Below are 25,293 nucleotides of genomic sequence, written 5' to 3'. Positions count from 1 at the left end.
GCGCCGACACCGCGGGAACAGTGCCTGCATGGGAGGTGAGTATAAGCTTTATTATTTTTACGAGGGCCAAACATTTTGATCAAGAAGGGGTTGTCCTAGTAGTGGATACCCCCTTTAAAGAGAACCTGATAGCTGGTATAAACTGCTTGATCCACAGGCAGTATGTATAAGACACTGGTTGTATGATTTCAGCCATTTATGTTCAACTCATAGAAAAATATGCTTTAAAAGCTGACGAGGACCAAGCCGCATGGGAGGCTAGTCCGGAAGTCCCCTGCAGCTTCTCCACGCCAGCTCCCCTGGAGCGACAGGTCTTTCCCTACCGCCTGCCCATGGATCGGACACAGAGGCGTAGCTAGGGTTTTGGTTCAGGGGGGACAAAACTTCTGAGTGGGCCCCTAACCAGGTAACATTGATTACAACTCGGTGACGCGCCCTAATACTGGAGGAGAACCTCAGCAGGTGTCCGCGCTGTTACTGAAGATAATCTCTACATAAAGACCAATATGAATATTACCGCCATATGGTAAGTGTTAGATACCAGCCCTACAGAACATATAAGAGATCACAGCACAGTTACAGATAATGACTTACCGCTGACGTCCTTTCTGATGGAATCGTTCATTTTTCCCATCTTTTCCATCTGGCCCAGACCGACATGACAACTTCTTCCAGCTAGAATTCACCTGCAGAGAATACAACAAAGACACATTTCACTTCTCATATTCCAGCCCCATCACCATCTATTCCCAACCTGCACAAACTCCTCATACTGCTGATACCCCAATACTGAGCCGCTGCTGCCGTATGTGTCCCTATTACTGCACCTGATACCCCAATACTGAGCTGCTGCTGCCGTATGTGTCCCTATTACTGCACCTGATACCCCAATACTGAGCTGCTGCTGCCGTATGTGTCCCTATTACTGCCCCTGATATCCCAATACTGAGCTGCTGCCGTATGTGTCCCTATTACTGCACCTGATACCCCAATACTGAGCCGCTGCTGCCATATGTGTCCCTATTACTGCACCTGATACCCCAATACTGAGCCGCTGCTGCTGTATGTGTCCCTATTACTGCACCTGATACTCCAATACTGAGCCGCTGCTGCCGTATGTGTCCCTATTACTCCACCTGATATCCCAATACTGAGCCGCTGCTGCCGTATGTGTCCCTATTACTGCACCTGATACCCCAATACTGAGCCGCTGCTGCCGTATGTGTCCCTATTACTGCACCTGATACCCCAATACTGAGCCGCTGCTGCCGTATGTGTCCCTATTACTGCACCTGATACCCCAATACTGAGCTGCTGCCGTATGTGTCCATATTACTGCCCCTGATATCCCAATACTGAGCCGCTGCTGCCGTATGTGTCCCTATTACTGCACCTGATACCCCAATACTGAGCCGCTGCTGCCGTATGTGTCCCTATTACTGCACCTGATACCCCAATACTGAGCCGCTGCTGCCATATGTGTCCCTATTACTGCACCTGATACCCCAATACTGAGCCGCTGCTGCTGTATGTGTCCCTATTACTGAACCTGATACCCCAATACTGAGCCGCTGCTGCCGTATGTGTCCCTATTACTGCCCCTGATACCCCAATACTGAGCCGCTGCTGCCGTATGTGTCCCTATTACTGAACCTGATACCCCAATACTGAGCCGCTGCTGCCATATGTGTCCCTATTACTGCACCTGATACCCCAATACTGAGCCGCTGCTGCTGTATGTGTCCCTATTACTGAACCTGATACCCCAATACTGAGCCGCTGCTGCCGTATGTGTCCCTATTACTGCCCCTGATACCCCAATACTGAGCCGCTGCTGCCGTATGTGTCCTTATTACTGCCCCTGATACCCCAATACTGAGCCGCTGCTGCCATATGTGTCCCTATTACTGCCCCTGATACCCCGATACTGAGCCGCTGCTGCCGTATGTGTCCCTATTACTGTACCTGATACCCCAATACTGAGCCACTGCTGCCGTATGTGTCCCTATTACTGCCCCTGATACCCCAATACTGAGCCGCTGCTGCCGTATGTGTCCCTATTACTGCCCCTGATACCCCAATACTGAACCGCTGCTGCCGTATGTGTCCCTATTACTACCCCTGATACCCCAATACTGAGCCGCTGCTGCCGTATGTGTCCCTATTACTGCACCTGATACACCAATACTGAGCCGCTGCTGCCGTATGTGTCCCTATTACTGAACCTGATACCCCAATACTGAGCCGCTGCTGCCGTATGTGTCCCTCTTACTGCCCCTGATACCCCAATACTGAGCCGCTGCTGCCGTATGTGTCCCTATTACTGTACCTGATACCCCAATACTGAGCCGCTGCTGCCGTATGTGTCCCTATTACTGCACCTGATACCCCAATACTGAGCCCCTGCTGCCGTATGTGTCCCTATTACTGTACCTGATACCCCAATACTGAGCCGCTGCTGCCGTATGTGTCCCTCTTACTGCCCCTGATTCCCCAATACTGAGCCGCTGCTGCTGTATGTGTCCCTATTACTGTACCTGATACCCCAATACTGAACCGCTGCTGCCGTATGTGTCCCTATTACTACCCCTGATACCCCAATACTGAGCCGCTGCTGCCGTATGTGTCCCTATTACTGCCCCTGATACCCCAATACTGAGCCGCTGCTGCCGTATGTGTCCCTCTTACTGCCCCTGATTCCCCAATACTGAGCCGCTGCTGCCGTATGTGTCCCTATTACTGCACCTGATACCCCAATACTGAGCCGCTGCTGCCGTATGTGTCCCTATTACTGCACCTGCTGTGTGGTTCTCTGTGTCCTCTAAATTCTAAAGCAACCCTCTACAATACAGTAATGCCAGGTGCAAGTGCCCTAGAAATCAGTGCCCATATTTTGCCCCTAGAAAATAATAATGCCCTGTGTGCCCCTTTGATAGCCACATTAACCTGAGTTCCCCTATAACAATAAGTGCCCACTTTACATTTAATAATGTCCCGAGTCTCCCCTGTACAGCTCCCCTATACACAGCATGATGCTCTCTTATACACAGTATAATGCCCCCACACAGTATACTGACTCCTTAGTATCCCCCAAACAGTTTGATGGCTCCAACAATGTATAATGACCCCCACACTAATCTCCACACTGTATGATGGCCCCCTAGATAGCCTCCATATACAGTAGCATAATGCACCAAATAGTCCACATTATAGTATAATGCACTCCGCATAGGGAGACTCTATAGCATAAGGCAGCCCCCATAGGCAGACACTGTAATAAGGCAGCACCCCCATATAGGCAGACCCTGTAATAAGGCAGCACCCTTATAGACAGACCCTGTAATAAGGCAGCACCCCCATAGTCAGACCCTGTAATAAGGCAGCACCCTTATAGACAGACCCTATATTAAGGCAGCACCCCTATAGGCAGACCCTGTAATAAGGCAACACCCCCATAGTCAGACCCTGTAATAAGGCAGCACCCCCATAGTCAGCCCCTGTAATAAGGCAGCACCCTTATAGACAGACCCTGTAATAAGGCAACACCCCCATAGTCAGACCCTGTAATAAGGCAGCACCCCCATAGTCAGCCCCTGTAATAAGGCAGCACCCCTATAGACAGACCCTGTAATAAGACAGCACCCCCATAGTCAGACCCTGTAATAAGGCAGCACTCCCATAGTCAGACCCTGTAATAAGGAAGCCCCCCCATAGTCAGACCCTGTAATAAGGAAGCCCCTGTAATAAGGCAGCACCCCCATAGTCAGAACCTGTAATAAGGCAGCCGCTGTAATAAGGCAGCCCCCTTAGTCATACCCTGTAATAAGGCAGCACCCCCATAGTCAGGCCCTGTAATAAGGCAGCCCCCATAGTCAGACCCGGTAATAAGGCAGCCCCCATAGTCAGACCCTGTAATGAGGCAGCCCCCCTATAGGCAAACCCTGTAATAAGGCAGCACCCCCATAGGCAGACCCTGTAATAAGGCAGCCCCCATAGGCAGACCCTGTAATAAGGCAGCTCCCATAGTCAGACCCTGTAATAAGGCAGCAGCACCCATTAAAAAATTAAATAAATACTCACCTCTCTTCTTCCTGGTTCCTGCGATACTCCCATTGATCTTCAGACAGCGGGCGTCGGGCAGTGACGTCATCGCGCCCGCTGTCAGTGTCAGCAACGTTGGACGCCGACAGGGGGATGATGGGAGAAGGAGTGCAGCGCTCCTTCTCCCATCATTGCGGTCAGCTGTATCAGCTAAATGCCGGTACAGCTGATCTTCCGATGATGGCGGGGGACCCAATGCTGGCACCGGGGCCCCCCACCTGATCAGGTGCCCCATAGCGGCCGGGCGGCAGAGCAGGGAGATTAATTCTCCCTGCTATGCGCACAATACAGTTACTGTAGCGTAGCTCCGGGTAGGTCCCCTCAGAGCACCGGCCCGGGGCATCCGCACCCTCTGCCCCCCGGTAGCTACGCTACTGATCGGACAGCTTTCAGGTTCCCTTTAAACACACTTTGCAAGTATTTTACAGGGGTTGGTGGACTAGGGCACCTCCTAAGGCACCACTGAAGATAGTGGGGGTGGGGGGGGCGAAGAAGGTATATACATTCTCCCAGGAATGTTCCTTTATATATCTGTATATTCACTAGGCGTATAACCTTACCAGTGAGATCTTACACCAGTCTATATGGAATTGTGCCCGAAACTTTTTATCGCAACTTATGGCGGGTTCCATCTCCTGGCTGCACCTGAGCTGGTTCTGTGGGTTTTCTACTTCACGTAGACATGATGAGAACGGGACATCTGCTCCGACCATAACATAAACACTAGAAAAGACATAGGTGAGAATCTTTAAGCCTAATTATACTATACATATAAAATCTGTATTATAGTCCCAGAGCTGCATTAACAATTCTGCCAACTTCAGAGCTGCAATCTCTCCCGGCAGTCAAAAAAAAGTTTCTGGTGATTTCCAATCTTGGAATTCTTTTCTTTAATGTAATGTAATGTAGTAGAAAAAAAAACTAACTTCCGTTATGAAAGCATAGTTTAAGTTTTAAGTGTGTGTTCTGTCAACACACTTGTGGACTGTTTCCTGTAACAACCAGCAGAATTGTGAACGCTGCTCCCGTGAACAAAACGAAATACAGTTGAGACCGAAAGTTTTGCATTTTCTTTTTATGGTGTGAATACTTCTGTCTGGTTGTTGTGATGACATTTTGCTGTTAATCAGGAAGCAAATGATTGTCAGCTAAAAGGATGACAATTGTGCTTGACATTGTTTTATCCCTTTATGTGTTAGTTTTCAACATTTGCTGGGCCAAATGTTTTTGCATGTTTTGTCATTGGTAGTCAAATTTTGCCTAAAATTTTTATTTTTGTTTGTGTGTTTTGAGGTTAAAAATGGCGAAGACAAAGACAAATTTATCACCAGACGTCAGGAATAAATATGTATGATAAAGAAAGAAAAAGAAGGTTATGGAACAGCTGACACAGCTAGAACCGCGCAAAACTTCCTCCAAAGTTGATCACATTATTAAGAAAAAGTCAGTATCTGATGTTCATAAAGTGCTGTACAGGTTTTGAACAAAAATAATGAAGAATATGGGGTCAAAGTGAGTCGCCAAACTGTGGGGCGATGGCTAAGGGCAGTAGGGTGGAATACACAAGTTCTAGTCAAGAAGCCTTTCATCTCTGCAAAGAACCGGAAGGTCCGACTAGATGTTGCCAAAGAACACAGCTAATGGAAAAAGACAGATTGGTCTAAGGTGTTGTAGTCGGATGAATCCAAGTTCAATCTGTTTGGTGGTGATGGCAAGTACTATATGTACCGCCCCATTGGAAAACGTAATGATGTAAGGTGCCACACACCTACAGTGAAACATGGTGGTGGCAATGTCATGGTTTGGGGCTGCTTCTCTGCATCTGCCATTAGCCCTCTGCATAGAATTGATGGAAATATGAATGCTACCATGTACAAGGATATACTGGAGAATGTAATGCTGCCACATGGTAAAACCAAAGTAGGCAGGGGCTGGAAATTCCAGAAAGAAAACAATCCTAAGCACACATCCAATTTAATCAGAAATTGATTAGCAAAGAAAAATGTTTGCATGTTGCAATGGCCAACCCAATCACCTGATGTACACCCTATAGAGCACCATAGGGATAAGTTAGGGTGATGAGTTTGGGCCCACACCCATAGCAATAAGGATGAATTGTTTGCAGATTTGTACATGGAATGGAGCGAGATCCCTCAGGATGTCTTATACCCGAGTGGCTCCAATGTCCGTTGGTGCAGTAATTAACCCCTTAATCACATATTATGTACTATCCCGTCAAGGTGACCTGGGACTTAATTCCCAGTGATGGGATAGTACGTCATACGCGATCGGCCGCGCTCACGGGGGGAGTGCGGCCAGGTGTCAGCTGACTATCGCAGCTGACATCCGGCACTATGTGCCAGGAGCGGTTACGGACCGCCCCCGGCACATTAACCCCCGGCACGCCGCGATCAAACATGATCGCGGTGTGCCGGCGGTATAGGGAAGAATCGCACAGGGAGGGGGCTCCCTGCGGGCTTACCTGAGACCCCCGTTACAAGGCTAAGTGCTCACCTTGTACCGAGCGTCTCTTCCCTGCAGGCCCCGGATCCAAAATGGCCGCGGGGCTACTTCCGGGTCCTGAAGGGAGTACTTCTGGGTCCAGAGCAGGCTCTGTTACCAAGCAGCAGGGCACACCAGATCGCTGATCTGACACAGTGCTCTGCAAAGTGTCAGATCAGCGATCTGTCACTATACAGTGATGTCCCCCCTGGGACAAAGTGAAAAAGTAAAAAAAATTTTTTTAGATGTGTAAAAAAAAAATCCTAAATAAAGAAAAAAAAAATATATGTATATATATTGTTCCCATAAATACATTTCTTTATCTAAATAAAAAAACAAACAATAAAACTACACATATTTAGCATCGCCGCGTCCGTAATGACCCGACCTATAAAATTGTCCCACTAGTAAACCCCTTCAGTAAACACCGTAAAAAAAAAAAAAACGAGGCAAAAAACAACGCTTTATTATCATACCGCCGAACAAAAAGTGGAATAACACGCGATCAAAAAGACAGATGTAAATAACCATGGTACCGATGAAAACGTCATCTTGTCCCGCAAAAAACGAGCTGCCATACAGCAACATCAGCGAAAAAATAAAAAATTTACAGTCCTCAGAATAAAGCGATGCAAAAATATTTATTTTTTCTATAAAATAGTTTTTATCGTATAAAAAGCGCCAAAACATAAAAAAAATATAAATGAGGTATCGCTGTAAACGCACTGACCCAAAGAATAAAACTGCTTTATCCATTTTACCAAACGCGGAACGGTATAAACGCCCCCCCCCCCCCAAGAAATTCATGAATAGCTGGTTTTTGGTCATTCTGCCTCACAAAAATCGGAATAAAAAGCGATCAAAAAATGTCACGTGCCCGAAAATGTTACCAATAAAAACGTCAACTCGTCCTGCAAAAAACAAGACCTCACATGACTCTGTGGACCAAAATATGGAAAAATTATAGGTCTCAAAATGTGGTAACACAAAAAATATTTTTTGCAATAAAAAAAGCGTCTTTTAGTGTGTGACGGCTGCCAATCATAAAAATCCGCCAGAAAACCTACTATAAAAGTAAATCAAACCCCCCTTAATCACCCCCTTAGTTAGGGAAACATAAAAAAATTTTAAAAATGTATTTATTTCCATTTTCCCGTTAAGGTTGGGGTTAGGGTTGGGGCTAGGGTTGGGGTTAGGGTTGGGGCTAGGGTTGGCGCTAGGGCTAGGGTTAGGGCTAGGGTTGGGGCTAGGGTTGGGGCTAGGGTTGGGGTTAGGGTTGGGGCTAGGGTTGGGGCTAGGGTTAGGGTTGGGGCTAAAGTTAGGGTTGGGGCTAAAGTTAGAGTTGGGGTTGGAGCTAAAGTTAGGGTTGGGGCTAAAGTTAGGGTTAGGGTTACATTTACGGTTGGGATTAGGGTTAGGGGTGTGTCAGGGTTAGGGGTGTAGATAGGGTTATGGTTGGGATTAGAGTTAGGGGTGTGTTGGGGTTAAGGTTTCAGTTAGAATTGGGGGTTTCCACTGTTTAGGCACATCAGGGCTCTCCAAACGCAACATGGCGTCCGATCTCAATTCCAGCCAATTCTGCGTTGAAAAAGTAAAACAGTGGTCCTTCCCTTCCGAGCTCTCCCATGCGCCCAACCAGTAGTTTACCCCAACATATGGGGTATCAGCATACTCAGGAAAAATTGGACAACAACTATTGGGGTCCAATTTCTCTTGTTACCCTTGGGAAAATAAAAATTTGGGGGTCTAAAAAAACATTTTTGCGGGAACAAAATTAATTTTTATTTTCACGACTTGCGTTATAAACTGTAGTGAAAAACTTGGGGGTTCAAAGCTGTCAAAACACATCTAGATAAGTTCCTTAGGGGGTCTAATTTCCAAAATGGTGTCACTTGTTGGGGGTTTCTACTGTTTAGGTGCATCAGGGGCTCTGCAAATGCAACGTGACGCCTGCAGACCAATCGATCTAAGTCTGCATTCCAAATGGCGCTCCTTCCCTTCCGAGCTCTGCCATGTGCCCAAACGGTGGTTCCCCCCACATATGGGGTGTCAGCGTACTCAGGACAAATTGGATAACAACTTTTGGGGTCGAATTTCTCCTGTTACCCTTGGGAAAATACAAAACTGGGGGCTAAAAAAAAAATTTTGTGAAAATTTTTTTTTTTATTTTCACGGCTCTGCATTATAAACTGTAGTGAAACACTTGGGGGTTCAAAGCTGTCAAAACACAGCTATATAGGTTCCTTAGGGGGTCTAGTTTCCAAAATGGTGTCACTTGTGGGGGGTTTCTACTGTTTAGGCTCATCAGGGGCTCTCTAACGTGACATGGTGTCCCATCTCAATTCCAGTCAATTTTGCATTGAAAAGTCAAACGACGCTCCTTCCCGTCCGAGCTCTGCCGTGCGCCCAAACAGTGGTTTACCCCCACATGTGGGGTATCGGCACACTCAGGACAAATGGCACAACAACTTTTGGGGTCCAATTTCTTCTCCTACCCTTGAGAAAATAAAAAATTGGGGGCGAAAAGATCATATTTGTGAAAAAATATGATTTTTTTATTTTTACGGCTCTGCATTATAAACTTCTGTGAAGCACTTAGTGGGTTAAAGTGCTCACCACACATCTAGATAAGTTCCTTAGGGGTCTACTTTCCAAAATGGTGTCACTTGTGGGGGGTTTCAATGTTTAGGGACATCAGGGGCTCTCCAAACGCTTGGGGTCCAATTTCTTCTCTTACCCTTGGCAAAATAAAACAAATTGGAGCTGAAGTAAATTTTTTGTGAAAAAAAGTTAAATGTTATTTTTTTTAAAACATTCAAAAAATTCCTGTAAAACACCTGAAGGGTTAATAAACTTCTTGAATGCGGTTTTGAGCACCTTGAGGGGTGCAGTTTTTAGAATGGTGTCACACTTGGTTATTTTCTATCATATAGACCCCTCAAAATGACTTCAAATGTGATGTGGTCCCTAAAAAATATTGGTGTTGTAAAAATGAGAAATTGTTGGTCAACGTTTAACCCTTATAACTCCCTAACAAAAAAAATGTTTGGTTCCAAAATTGTGCTGATGTAAAGTAAACATGTGGGAAATGTTACTTATTAATTATTTTACATGACATATCTCTGTGATTTAAGGCCATAAAAATTCAAAGTTTGAAAATTGCAAAAAAAATTTTAAATTTTTGCAAAATTTCCGTTGTTTTCACAAATAAACGCAAGTTATATCGAAGAAATTTTACCACTATCATGAAGTACAATATGTCACGAGAAAACAATGTCAGAATCACCAAGAAGCGTTCCAGAGTTATAACCTCATAAAGGGACAGTGGTCAGAATTGTAAAAATTGTCCCGGTCATTAACGTGCAAACCACCCTTGGGGCTTAAGGGGTTAAAGCAAGAGGTTATGCTACAAAATACTAAGTTATGGCATCGTAACAATGAATTACGCTCTCTCTGTTGTGAGCAATAAATAGTAGATGCAAAACTTTTGGGCGTCAGTTTTCTTTAATTAAATGACCGTACCGATATTCTAGAGAATTTTGGTTAAAATTAAGGTCTCACATGATGACAACTTTATGCACTTTCAATTCATCACCAGGAAAATGGCATCAAAAGAATCTGAGAGAAGAAATCACACTTTAAGAAAAAATGCAAAACTGTTTGTCGCCACTGTAGGATGAAACACAGGTTTAGTTCAAGATTAGTAATGGGATAAAAAATAAAAAAAAAATAGAGATGAGCAAAAAGATTCACAGCCGGATCGGGGACTTGCACTCGAATCCTGGAATCCTGGAGCCCTTCTGGCATCATGACTCCACGAGGCCTCACCAATGTCATGATGTCCAAGGCGGCGTGACGTCATGATCCTGCAGCGGCCTCCTAAATGCCAGAATTCCAGTATTCAAGTAATGGCCAAGGACGTTTGCAGAACCCGGGTTTGTCTGCCACAGACTACCCAAGAGGATGCAGTTGTCGCAAGTTATGGCGGTCACAGCCTGTTCCACCTCATCCTAGAGATGATCTACAGGAATAAGATCAGGGGACTGTGAAGTCTTGGTAAGTAAGGAAACCTCACTGTCATCTTACTGGTAACAACCAATGACCATACAAGCCTTGTAGCAGAAGAGATGGACTTGGTTAGAGTAGTCCTTCTATCCAAGTGTTCATCTGCAGGGATCAAAGGACACATGAAGTGCCAGGAAAACATTCCCCAAATTATTACTCCACTTCCACCAACCTGAAAGGAAGCGGTCATTCATCTACAGGTCTGAGAGGAGCCAGGGCGTGAATCAGTGAATCACCATCCTCAGGTTGACCGCTTTTTAGAACCCTACCACCGACTAATCCACCACCGATGATCAATGATCGTTCCATGCTGCTAAGACAACTCCATTTTTATAAATACAGTGACTATATTTTTCAGACAATAAGGATGCACCTTATTATAACATGCGCACCACAGGTTTAGAGATTAGAGAATAGGAAAAACATATTTCCTTCTAATTATGATATCCTTGGTGGCGATGAGAAATAGAAACTGGTTGAACGCAACAGCACAAAAATTAAAAATAATTATTCACTGTACTCCAAAGCAACATGTTTTAGACCTGCATGGTTCTTTAACACACCCCAGAGGATCCTGTGAGCCACGCCCCCTTGGTAAAGGCTATAAAAAAGTTGCACATAATAAAAACCAATATCTCTGGAACGGCATGGTAGATTTGGTCTGTAACATGTTGCCTGGGAGCCCAGCAGATATTTATTTATTTTCTGCCTTTTTAATTTTTGTTCCGTTGTGTTCAACCATTTTTTGCGCCTTGTATACTACTGGATCAATAAAGTAGCAGCTTCGCCCTGAGTATTTCTCTGAGTATTTCATGTTATACATTCGGCAGATAGAAGGCCATATTCTATCCTCAGGAGCACATCCCATATGAGGCTTACCCTTCCTTCATGTCATTGATGGGGAGCGGCACTCGGCCTCCCCTGTCCAGGGCTGATGTGATATTAATGGCATTCAGACGATCCGGTTGCCAGACGTTTTTAACAGCTCCTAGAAAATCACCCAGAACTTCACTGGCCAACATTTCTTCTACATTCATGTTTCTAATAAAGAACTCAGCTTGGTAAGGAAGTGGGAAATCTGTTCTCAGAATACAGAAAGCACATGACAAATATCAAAATTACCATAGATTATAGTGTATGCATACCCATATCACACATATCTAGTATACATCCTGTATTATACCCCAGAGCTGCACTCATTATTCTGCTGGTGCAGTCACTGTGTACATACATTACATTACTGATCCTGTGTTACATCCTGTATTATACCCCAGAGCTGCACTCACTATTCTGCTGGTGCAGTCACTGTGTACATACATTACATTACTGATCCTGAGTTACATCCTGTATTATACCCCGGAGCTGCACTCACTTTCCTGCTGGTGCAATCACTGTGTACATACATTACATTACTGATCCTGAGTTACATCCTGTATTATACTCCAGAGCTGCACTCACTATTCTGCTGGTGCAGTCACTGTGTACATACATTACATTACTGATCCTGAGTTACATCCTGTATTATACTCCAGAGCTGCACTCACTATTCTGCTGGTGCAGTCACTGTGTACATACATTACATTACTGATCCTGAGTTACCTCCTGTATTATGCTCCAGAGCTGCACTCACTATTCTGCTGGTGCAGTCACTGTGTACATACATTACATTACTGATCCTGAGTTACATCCTGTATTATACTCCAGAGCTGCACTCACTATTCTGCTGGTGCAATCACTGTGTACATACATTACATTACTGATCCTGAGTTACATCCTGTATTATACCCCAGAGCTGCACTCACTATTCTGCTGGTGCAGTCACTGTGTACATACATTACATCAGTGTTTTTCAACCTTTTTTGAGCCGCGGCACACTTTTTATACTTAAAAAATCCCGAGGCACACCACCAACCAAAATGGCACAAAATGGTGCGTCCAGGTTTGAGATGAAAGTCTGCAGTCATTCTATGTGACTGCAGGCTTCTGAATTCTCACAGCGCAAGCACTGCACACTTTCAGGATTCTCCCTTGCCGGTGGCCAGAGTGGACGGTCATGACAGCACAAGTATGTGATTTGGATACTTCTGGCCACATTCTAACTAGACGTGTCCGGCCTCAGTCAATTCATTTTCATTGAATGAGGCCACACATGTCTAGTCAGCACGTGACCGCATGTATGTAAATCACCAACATCAGAGAATTATGATAGCAGTGTGCACTGTGAGAATTCAGAAGTCTGCAGTCACATAGTATGACTGCAGACTCATCACAACCTTGGACATCCCCTTTAATGTTCCTAACAAATAAAAATGAGAATTAGTATCACAAAAAAAACACATTTACATCCAGGTACCTGATAGATGACGTTGTTTGTGGAGTCGCCTCTTTCTTTTCATCTTCACCTTGTCCAGATGCCATGATGACTCTTCTCATCCACCGGCAGAGCTCGTTTCTGCAGACTTCCATCTTCTCCTGTCTTCTGCAGCACATCCCGACACAACACCCTTAAAGATAGCAGTGTTATTATAATGCTCCGGAATAAAAATATCTGCCCTAGGCTGAGCCCCTGAGTAAATAATTGCCCCTCACTTTATTCCCAGCACATAATATGACCCTCACTGTCCCTCTTATGGTACATGCCATCCACACTACACTCTCTCTCTTTTCCATACTTCACACTGCCTTCTCATACGGTGTCCCTCATAGAGAGCCCAGTCTCTCTACTGTGCCCCTTCATTACACTCCTCCTACTTGGCATACTGTCTCCTCCTGGCTGTTACCCTCACACTACTCAGTATCTATTATGTGTCCACTCACACTTTCATCCCCCCATACTGTCTGCACACATTTCTAATAGCCTCCTCCTGTACATCCCCCCTGCTAACATACCCCTTTGCTCTCTCCATATTTCCTCCTCACACATTCCCCCCTCACACATTCCCCCGACTCCCCATACTGTCCTCACACATCCCATCACCGTTGCTCCCAGTACTGTCAGCACACATTTTTCCCCTCGCTACTGTGTCCACCCCCATCTCCCCACTCACCCCCACAGAATATATCCACTGCCCTTCCGATAGAATAAATCCATCCCCTTCCACAGAATAAATGCACCCTGCCCCACACATGCTAAATAAATTCCAGCCCCCCCCCCACGTACACACTGAATAAATCCCCCCCATACACTGAATAAATCCCCCCACTCACTGAATAAATTCCCCCACACACTGAATAAATCCCCCCCACACGCTGAATAAATCCCCCCCCACACACTGAATAAATCCCCCCCACACACTGAATAAATCCCCCCCACACACTGAATAAATCCCCCCACATACTCCCCATAAACCCACCCCACGCTGAATAAATCCCCCCACACTTAATAAATCCCCCCACACACTTAATAAATCCCCCACATACTCTCCATAAACCCACCCCACGCTGAATAAATCCCCCCACACTTAATAAATCCCCCCACACACTTAATAAATCCCCCACATACTCTCCATAAACCCACCCCACGCTGAATAAATCCCCCCACACTTAATAAATCCCCCCACACACTTAATAAATCCCCCCACATACTCCCCATAAACCCACCCCACGCTGAATAAATCCCCCCACACTTAATAAATCCCCCCACACACTTAATAAATCCCCCCACATACTCCCCATAAACCCACCCCACGCTGAATCTTCGGTGTCTTCAGCTCCACAGCACAGGAACACTTACCACCAAGTGTCTTCTGTCCCCTGCGCGCCGGATAGTGACGCCAGCAGCGTGATCACATGACTTGATCACGCTGCTGGCGTCGCTCTGACCCAGCGGTCAGAGCCTCAATTGTACTCGCAGCTGGTAGATGTCTGCGAGTACAATTGATCTCCGGGAGCCGGCGCGCTGCAGCTTCTCTGTGCCGGCTGTCAGCTTGACAGTCGGCACAGAGAACAGCTGACTCCCGTTCCCCCGCGGCACACCCGACCATGTGTCGCGGCACACTAGTGTGCCGCGGCACACTGGTTGAAAAACACTGCATTACATTACTGATCCTGTACAGATTCTGAGTTACATCCTGTATTATACTCCAGAGCTGCACTTCAGCAGACCTCTGGTTGCCATTGTAATCGATCGTTGCCCTGTGATTATGTGACAGTGGGCTGATAGGGGCCAGTATGCATATACAACAGCTCCATTTAGAGATTGACCACAGCATATAAATAGTTAACAGCAGCAATAGGAGCTCAGCTCAAGTCACTGCTGTTACAAGACAGATGTTGGTTCTACGACTTAGCTGACATCAACCGCATGTGGAGCGAACCTTACTGATGGGTGATAAATGCTTTTGGCTGAATTACCAGTTGAATTTCATCAATACATTTGCTAATTATTAGTGTTTGCGTGACTTTTTGGAGCCAATGTCCCTTTGCACATTATTAACACTCGTTGTAATCAATCGGTATTGGACACAGGGCCAACTTACCCTCCCCTGACATAATATTGATGATAAGATTATGTCTGGCCGTCTCAAACGTTCGTCTGTTGTAGGCGGTTATCTTCAGAAGAAAAAAAATTAGAAGAGAAAGTAAAAATTAATGTACCGACAAATAATAACAATATATCACTCGGCTCAGTATGAAGTAGTTGTGCTCATAACCATTCTGTCCCTAAGAGCGCAGTCAGAAAGTCATATAAATCGGATTGAGATCGGAAAGCAGTGACCGGACTGGCCGTCGGGTCTCCCCACCTGAGTATGACAGCTTCATGTATTTCTATGCAGCTATCGGGCTCCGGTAGGGAGAGCTGCCGGCCAGTCCGTGCACTGCGTTCTGATCTTGCTCTGATTTATATAGCCGGTCTGACTGTGTCCTCACATCTGTCTCCATGAATGAAGCCGTGGGGTGCCCCGATGGAAAGGGGTGATGGTCGCACATGCGCTCAGGCACCACCACTTCATTCGATCTCTATGGGACTGCCGGAGATAGACGAGTGAAGCATATGTGCACCATCTAGGCATTTTAGAGCCTCGGTGGTTGGACTCGCCATTAATCAGCAAGTTATCAATCCACAAGATGTCATGCAACCCCTTTATCTTCCTCCATAAGTAATTATTTAAGATGAACAATTCGATTCTCGCCGCCATGGTCTGGCGTCCAGTATGGTCCTCCGTGACAGTCAGTCTTCACCTCTGCACCCAGCATCCGACCCGGCATATTCTGGTGCTTTCTTGACCCAGCGACATCATGACACTAGGCTTCATATGACATGAAGTCGTTGGGCAAAGTGGGTGCCAAGAAGGTGCCACGGAAGACCAGACTGGAAGCCGGACCAGGGCAACACTAATAGAATTGCTCATTTTTAGTAATTTCAGCAATTCCACAGTAGAACCCCCCCCCCCGGCAACTCTCAATCAGTGATACATCGATCTCAATGGGCATCAGGTCATGCTAGATTTCCAATATGGTGGCACCAAAGGGGAATTGAACCCTTGCAGCCTGGTGCCATCACAGTTTACAGCTCACTACTGTAGGGTGCACAGTAGGGGGACACCCAATGGTCAACGAATTGTTAGAGGACACAGATTGTAGAACCTGGAGAAGCCCTTTAAATGGTTAACATAATCAGGGCGGTATGAGAGAAACATTACATATTTGGCCGTAGATTCTATTTTTCCGGCATGAAAAGACCAGAATGATTTATCTGTTCCTCTGATTGCGCTTTTATCTTTTATTTTTTTTGCCAATGGCACGATGAAATAAAAACATCATTAATTATCAATCTACAATAATAATATTCTCCTGGTCCAAGGGAGAGAAGAAAAATAATGAGCATCTCCCGGCAACTAAAGTAGGTCAAGATTATAATTAGCATATTTTGGCATTCGTCACAAAACGTGTATGATACAGAGCAAAAATGTAACCAAACAGATGGAAATAGGCAGAAATGTCCACAAAACAGAACAGGCACAAAGAGATCTACATATTAATACCTATACCTGGCACTGCCACGTGGGTACCAATATGGGCACTACTACAGATGGCAGAACCCAGAGCACTTGGCAATGGTTGGTACTAATGTACAATTCCTAACAAATGGATGGCACTATTATATGAGTTATTATATGAGTAGTGTTAATATTCCCTCCCCCAGATATAGATACTACTAGGTAGCTGGCACTGCTGTGTCCTTTATTATAGGTACTATTGTATAACTATCGCTAGGAGCCTAATATTAATCTAAGGAGAGGTCATAACTTCTGTATGGGCACTGTAATGGGTGACAGTGCTGTATTGTGTTGTGGCATAATTCACCCTCTATAATAAGTATTGACATGCCTGGTACTATTGTATGGCCACTATGAGGCTGATTCTATTGTGTGACCACTACTATGAGGCTGATACTATTGTATGGCCACTACTATAAGGCTGATACTATTGTATGGCCACTACTATGAGGCTGATACTATTATATGGCCACTACTATGAGGCTGATACTATTGTATGGCCACTATGAGGCTGATGCTATTATATGGCCACTACTATGAGACTGATACTATTGTATGGCCACTACTATGAGGCTGATACTATTGTATGGCCACTACTATGAGGCTGATACTATTGTGTGGCCACTACTATGAGTCTGATACTATTGTATGGCCACTACTATGAGGCTGATACTATTGTATGGTCACTACTATGAGACTGATACTATTGTATGGCCACTACTATGAGGCTGATACTATTGTATGGCCACTACAATGAGGCTGATACTATTGTATGGCCACTACTATGAGGCTGATACTATTGTATGGCCACTACTATGTGGCTGATACTATTGTGTGGCCACTACTATGAGGCTGATACTATTGTATGGCCACTACTATGAGGCTGATACTATTGTGTGGCCACTACTATGAGACTGATACTATTGTATGGCCACTACTATGAGGCTGATACTATTGTATGGCCACTACTATGAGGCTGATACTATTGTATGGCCACTACTATGAGGCTGATACTATTGTATGGCCACTACTATGAGGCTAATACTATTGTGTGACCACTACTATGAGGCTGATACTATTGTATGGCTACTACTATGAGGCTGATACTATTGTATGGCCACTACAATGAGGCTGATACTATTGTGTGGCCACTACTATGAGGCTAATACTATTGTGTGACCACTACTATGAGGCTAATACTATTGTGTGACCACTACTATGAGGTTGATACTATTGTGTGGCCACTACTATGAGGCTGATACTATTGTGTGACCACTACTATGAGGCTGATACTATTGTGTGACCACTACTATGAGGTTGATACTATTATGTGGCCACTACTATGAGGCTGATACTATTGTGTGACCACTACTATGAGGCTAATACTATTGTGTGGCCACTACTATGAGGCTGATACTATTGTGTGACCACTACTATGAGGTTGATACTATTGTGTGGCCACTACTATGAGGCTGATACTATTGTGTGACCACTACTATGAGGCTAATACTATTGTGTGACCACTACTATGAGGTTGATACTATTGTATGGCCACTACTATGAGGCTGATACTATTGTATGGCCACTACTATGAGGCTGATACTATTGTATGGCCACTACTATGAGGCTGATACTATTGTAAGGCCACTACTATGAGGCTGATACTATTGTGTGGCCACTACTATGAGGCTAATACTATTGTATGGCCACTACTATGAGGCTAATACTATTGTATGGCCACTACTATGAGGCTAATACTATTGTATGGCCACTACTATGAGGCTGATACTATTGTAAGGCCACTACTATGAGGCTGATACTATTGTGTGGCCACTACTATGAGGCTGATACTATTGTGTGGCCACTACTATGAGGCTAATACTATTGTGTGACCACTACTATGAGGCTGATACTATTGTATGGCCACTACTATGAGGCTGATACTATTGTGTGGCCACTACTATGAGGCTGATACTATTGTATGGCCACTACAATGAGGCTGATACTATTGTGTGGCCACTACTATGAGGCTAATACTATTGTGTGACCACTACTATGAGGCTGATACTATTGTATGGCCACTACAATGAGGCTGATACTATTGTGTGGTCACCACTATGAGGCTGATACTATTGTATGGCCACTACAATGAGGCTGATACTATTGTGTGGCCACTACTATGAGGCTAATACTATTGTGTGACCACTACTATGAGGCTGATACTATTGTATGGCCACTACAATGAGGCTGATACTATTGTGTGGTCACCACTATGAGGCTGATACTATTGTATGGCCACTACAATGAGGCTGATACTATTGTGTGGCCACTACTATGAGGCTAATACTATTGTGTGACCACTACTATGAGGCTGATACTATTGTATGGCCACTACAATGAGGCTGATACTATTGTGTGGCCACTACTATGAGGCTAATACTATTGTGTGACCACTACTATGAGGCTGATACTATTGTATGGCCACTACTATGAGGCTGATACTATTGTGTGGCCACTACTATGAGGCTGATACTATTGTATGGCCACTACTATGAGGCTGATACTATTGTGTGGCCACTACTATGAGGCTGATACTATTGTATGGCCACTACTATGAGGCTGATACTATTGTATGGCCACTACTATGAGGCTGATACTATTGTATGGCCACTACTATGAGGCTGATACTATTGTATGGCCACTACTATGAGGCTGATACTATTGTATGGCCACTACTATGAGGCTGATACTATTGTATGGCCACTACTATGAGGCTGATACTATTGTATGGCCACAACTATGAGGCTGATACTATTGTATGGCCACTACTATGAGGCTAATACTATTGTGTGACCACTACTATGAGGCTGATACTATTGTATGGCCACTACAATGAGGCTGATACTATTGTGTGGCCACTACTATGAGGCTAATACTATTGTGTGACCACTACTATGAGGCTGATACTATTGTATGGCCACTACTATGAGGCTGATACTATTGTATGGCCACTACTATGAGGCTGATACTATTGTATGGCCACTACAATGAGGCTGATACTATTGTGTGGCAACTACTATGAGGCTGATACTATTGTATGGCCACTACAATGAGGCTGATACTATTGTATGGTCACTACTATGAGGCTGATACTATTGTATGGCCACTACTATGAGGCTGATACTATTGTATGGCCACTACTATGAGGCTGATACTATTGTATGGCCACTACTATGAGGCTGATACTATTGTATGGCCACTACTATGAGGCTGATACTATTGTATGGCCACTACTATGAGGCTGATACTATTGTATGGCCACTACTATGAGGCTGATACTATTGTATGGCCACTACTATGAGGCTGATACTATTGTATGGCCACTACAATGAGGCTGATACTATTGTGTGGCAACTACTATGAGGCTGATACTATTGTATGGTCACTACTATGAGGCTGATACTATTGTATGGCCACTACTATGAGGCTGATACTATTGTATGGCCACTACTATGAGGCTGATACTATTGTATGGCCACTACTATGAGGCTGATACTATTGTATGGCCGCTACAATGAGGCTGATACTATTGTATGGCCACTACAATGAGGCTGATACTATTGTATGGCCACTACTATGAGGCTGATACTATTGTATGGCCACTACTATGAGACTGATATTATTGTATGGCCACTACTATGAAGCTGATACTATTGTATGGCCACTACAATGAGGCTGATACTATTGTATGGCCACTACTATGAGGCTGATACTATTGTATGGCCACTACTATGAGACTGATATTATTGTATGGCCACTACTATGAGGCTGATACTATTGTATGGCCACTACTATGAGGCTGATACTATTGTATGGCCACTACTATGAGACTGATATTATTGTATGGCCACTACTATGAGGCTGATACTATTGTACTATTGTATGGCCACTACTATGAGGCTGATACTATTGTATGGCCACTACTATGAGGCTGATACTATTGTATGGCAACTACTATGAGGCTGATACTATTGTATGGCCACTACTATGAGGCTGATACTATTGTATGGCCACTACTATGAGACTGATATTATTGTATGGCCACTACTATGAGACTGATATTATTGTATGGCCACTACTATGAGGCTGATACTATTGTACTATTGTATGGCCACTACTATGAGGCTGATACTATTGTATGGCCACTACTATGAGGCTGATACTATTGTATGGCAACTACTATGAGGCTGATACTATTGTATGGCCACTACTATGAGGCTGATACTATTGTATGGCCACTACTATGAGGCTGATACTATTGTATGGCCACTCCTATGAGGCTGATACTATTGTATGGTCACTAATATGAGGCTGATACTATTGTATGGCCATTACTATCAGGCTGATACTATTGTATGGCCACTCCTATGAGGTTGATAGTATTGTATGGCCACTACTATGAGGCTGATACTATCGTATGGTCACTAATATGAGGCTGATACTATTGTATGGTCACTAATATGAGGCTGATACTATTGTATGGCCATTACTATGAGGCTGATACTATTGTATGGCCACTACTATGAGGCTGATACTATTGTATGGCCACTACTATGAGGCTGATACTATTGTATGGTCACTAATATGAGGCTGATACTATTGTATGGCCAGTACTATGAGCCTGATACTATTGTTTGGCCACTACTATGAGGCTGATACTATTGTATGGTCACTAATATGAGGCTGATACTATTGTATGGCCAGTACTATGAGCCTGATACTATTGTTTGGCCACTACTAGGAGTCTAATATTACACTATGACTTCCACACACCCCAGTGATGGAGGAGAGAGTGTCAGATGATGCTCCCTCCCCCTCTGCCTTTGACTCAGCAGCATGTGTCAGCAGTGGAGCTGATGAGACGCTCTGCAGAATACAGAGCAGTAGGGGAACGAGAAGGAGAGGTTAGTATTGTGTGTGTGTAATATGTAGGGGGGCTGCATTATATTGTGTGGGGGGACTGCACTAGACTGTGTGTGTGGAGGGGCTGCATTATACTGTGTAAGGGGGGACTGCATTATATTGTGAAGGGGGTTGCATTATATTGTGTGGGGTGGATTATACTGTGTGTGGGGAGCTGCACTATACTGTGAGTGGGGGGCTGCATTATACTGTGTGTGGTGTGACTGCATTATACTGTGAGTGGGGGGCTGCATTATACTGTGAGTAGGGGGCTTCATTATACAGTGAGTGGGGAGCTGCACCATTCTGTGAGTGGCGCGCTGCATTATACTGTGTGTGGGGGAACTGCACTAAACTGTGGGTAGGGGGTTGCATTATACTGTATATGGGGGTCTGCATTATACTGTGGGGGGCTGCATTATACTGTGCGTGGAGGGACTGCATTATACTGTGTGTGTTTTTGGGGGGCTGCAGTATACTGTGTGGGGCTGCATTATTCTCTGAGGGGGCTGCATTATAAAGTGTGTGGTGTTGCATTGTACTCTGAGGGGGCTGCTTTACACTGTGTGTGTGGGGCTGCATTATACTCTGAGGGGGCTGCATTATACAGTGTGGGGGGGGCTGAATTATAGTGTGTGTTTGTGGGGGGGCTGAAGTATACTGTGTGTGAGGGGCTGCATTATATGCTGAGGGGGCTGCATTGTACTCTGAGGGGGCTGCTTTATACTCTGAAGGGGCTGCATTATACTCCGAGGGGGCTACATTATACTCTGAGGGGGCTGCATTGTACTCTGAGGGGGTTGCTTTACACTATGTTGGTGGGGCTGCAATATACTCTGAGGAGGCTGCATTATACAGTATGTGGGGGGGCTGCATTATCCTGTGTGTGTTTGTGGGGGGGCTGAATTATACTGTGTGTGGGGGGCTGCATTATACTGTATGTGGGGCTGCGTTATACGCTGAGGGGGCTGTATTGTACTCTGAGGGGGCTGCTTTATACTCTGAGGGTGCTGCATAATACTTCGAGGGGGCTACATTATACTCTGAGGGGGCTACATTATACTATGAAAGGGTTGCATTATCCTCTGAGGGGGACTGCATTATGCTCTATGAGGGGACTATATAATAATCTATGAGGACACTACATAATAATTATGAGGACACTACATTATATTCTATGAGTGGCGCTGTAGTACACTCTGAGGGGGGGCTGCAGTATACTCTGAGTGGAGGCGCAGTATACTCTGAGGGGGCCTAGACTCAGGGCATGTAAATACAACAGAAATGCTTCTGTGTGATGGTGCAATATGTGAACATTTGGGGCCCCACTTTAAACTTTTGCCCAGGGCCCCACTTCATCTAAAACCGGCCCTGGTGGGTACTACTATAATGCAAGCTTGACGTGACTGATACTACTATGTGGCCACATATGAGGCTAATGCTATTTGTATAAATTCTAACATACAGATGACACTTCTGTATGGGCACTTATTGTACCGTATAGTTGGCACTATTATACGGTATATAGCATGACTGATACTTTAGTATGACCACTGCTATTGTGTAAATTCTAATATGCGACACCTGTTACTATGTTACTGTCTATTGGTGCTGCTGTATATTCACTGATGTACATTTACAGTATCTACTATATAATTGTCTAAGGGTCACTTCCGTCTTTCTGTCTGTCTTTCTGTCTGTCACAGATATTCATTGGTCGCGGCCTCTGTCTTTCATGGAATCCAAGTCGCTGATTGGTCGTGGCAAAATGCCCACGACCATTGCCACGACCAATCAGCGACGGGCGCAGTCCGGTGGCAACATGGCCCCTCCTTCCTCCCCGCAGTCAGTGCCCCCTCCATACTCCCCTCCGGTCACTGCTCACACAGGGTTAATGGCAGCATTAACCGACCGCGCTATGCCGCAGTGTAACGCACTCGGTTAACACTGCTATTAACCCTGTGTGACCAACGTTTTACTATTGATCCTGCCTATGCGGCATCAATAGCAAAAAGATCTAATGTTAAAAATAATAAAAAAAATAAATAAATCGTTATATACTCACCGTCCATCGGCCCTTCAGATCCACAACAGGCCTTTTCCGCTCGCGACGCTCCGATAACCGGTCCATGCTGCGATCTCGCGAAATGATGACATAGCGGTCTCGCGAGACCGCTATGTCATCATCTCGCGAGACCGCAATGCACTCTTGAGACCGGAGCGCACGACGAGCGTCGGTAACCGCTTCGCTTGGATCTGGGGGCTCCGGAAGGTGAGTATATAACTATTTTTTATTTTAATTCTTTTTTTTTTAACAGGGATATGGTGCCCACATTGCTATATACTACATGGGCTGTGAAATATACTACATGGGCTGTGCTATATAATATAGTACGTGACTGGGCAATATACTACGTGGCTGGGCAATATACTATGCCGGCTGAGCAATATACTACGTGGCTGAGCAATATACTACGTGGCTGGGCAATATACTACGTGGCTGGGCAATATACTACGTGGCTGGGCAATATACTACGTGGCTGGGCAATATACTATGTCACTGGGCAATATACTACGTGCCTGGGCAATATACTACGTGGCTGGGCAATATACTATGCTGGCTGGGCAATATACTACGTGGCTGGGCAATATACTACGTGACTGGGCAATATACTACGTGGCTGGGCAATATACTACGTGGCTGGGCAATATACTACGTTGCTGGGCAATATACTATGTTACTGGGCAATATACTACGTGGCTGGGCAATATACTACGTGGCTGGGCAATATACTACATCACTGGACAATATACTACGTGGCTGGGCAATATACGGTACTATGCCGGCTGGGCAATATACTACGTTACTGGGCAATATACTAGGTTACTGGGCAATATACTACGTGGCTGGGCAATATACTACGTTACTGGGCAATATACTACGTGGCTGGGCAATATACTACGTGACTGGGCAATATACTACGTTACTGGGCAATATACTACGTGGCTGGGCAATATACTATGTGGCCGGGCAATATACTACGTGACTGGGCAATATACTATGTGGCCGGGCAATATACTACGTGACTGGGCAATATACTACGTGGCTGGGCAATATACTACGTGGCTGGGCAATCTACTATGTAACTGGGCAATATACTACGTGGCTGGACAATCTACTATGTAACTGGGCAATATACTACATAACTGGGCAATATACTACGTCGCTGGGCAATATACTACGTGGCTGGGCAATATACTACGTGGACATGCATATTCTAGAATACCCGATGCGTTAGAATCGGGCCACCATCTAGTTTATGTATATTCACATAGTGTTTGCTTTATTACAGACAGTATATATCCATTACTATGTGACTTTCACTACTATGTAACGGACTATAATCTAAGGGCACAATGGTGCTATATGTACCCCCTTATTTCTGGTGATCAGGTAGCCACATCACAGTGCCAATGAGCAGTATGGTGAAAGGTCATTAAAGGGGTTTTCCAGGACAATTTTATTTATTTTTTACTAGGGGCTTAAAAACAGAGACAACTACTTATTCAACCTGGTGCCGGTTCAGAGTGGTCACCGACGATTCAGCTGCTCCACCTCAACAGAGCAGCTCTTCTTCTTCCGGACTGATCTGTTGAGAGGGCG

At 45.0% G+C, this 25,293-nt stretch overlaps 1 protein-coding gene across 4 annotated transcripts in view; it reads right to left on the bottom strand.

The window, feature by feature from the left end:
• SGCE (sarcoglycan epsilon) overlaps positions 1-25,293 on the bottom strand; it is a 112,740-nt gene that overhangs the window by 24,366 nt on the left and 63,081 nt on the right. For all 4 annotated transcript variants that reach the window (XM_069729382.1, XM_069729381.1, XM_069729383.1 and 1 more), the window contains exons 4-6: positions 15,147-15,219; positions 11,548-11,746; positions 4,662-4,824 (exon numbers count right to left, since the gene is read on the bottom strand). In XM_069729382.1, coding sequence (XP_069585483.1) covers positions 4,662-4,824; positions 11,548-11,746; positions 15,147-15,219 — 435 coding nt within the window. The remainder of the gene's footprint in view (positions 1-4,661; positions 4,825-11,547; positions 11,747-15,146; positions 15,220-25,293) is intronic.

The sequence above is a fragment of the Ranitomeya imitator genome, chromosome 6 (assembly GCF_032444005.1).
Source record: "Ranitomeya imitator isolate aRanImi1 chromosome 6, aRanImi1.pri, whole genome shotgun sequence".
In the NCBI taxonomy this organism is placed as follows: domain Eukaryota; kingdom Metazoa; phylum Chordata; class Amphibia; order Anura; family Dendrobatidae; genus Ranitomeya; species Ranitomeya imitator.
This window is presented reverse-complemented; position numbering and strand designations above follow the sequence as displayed.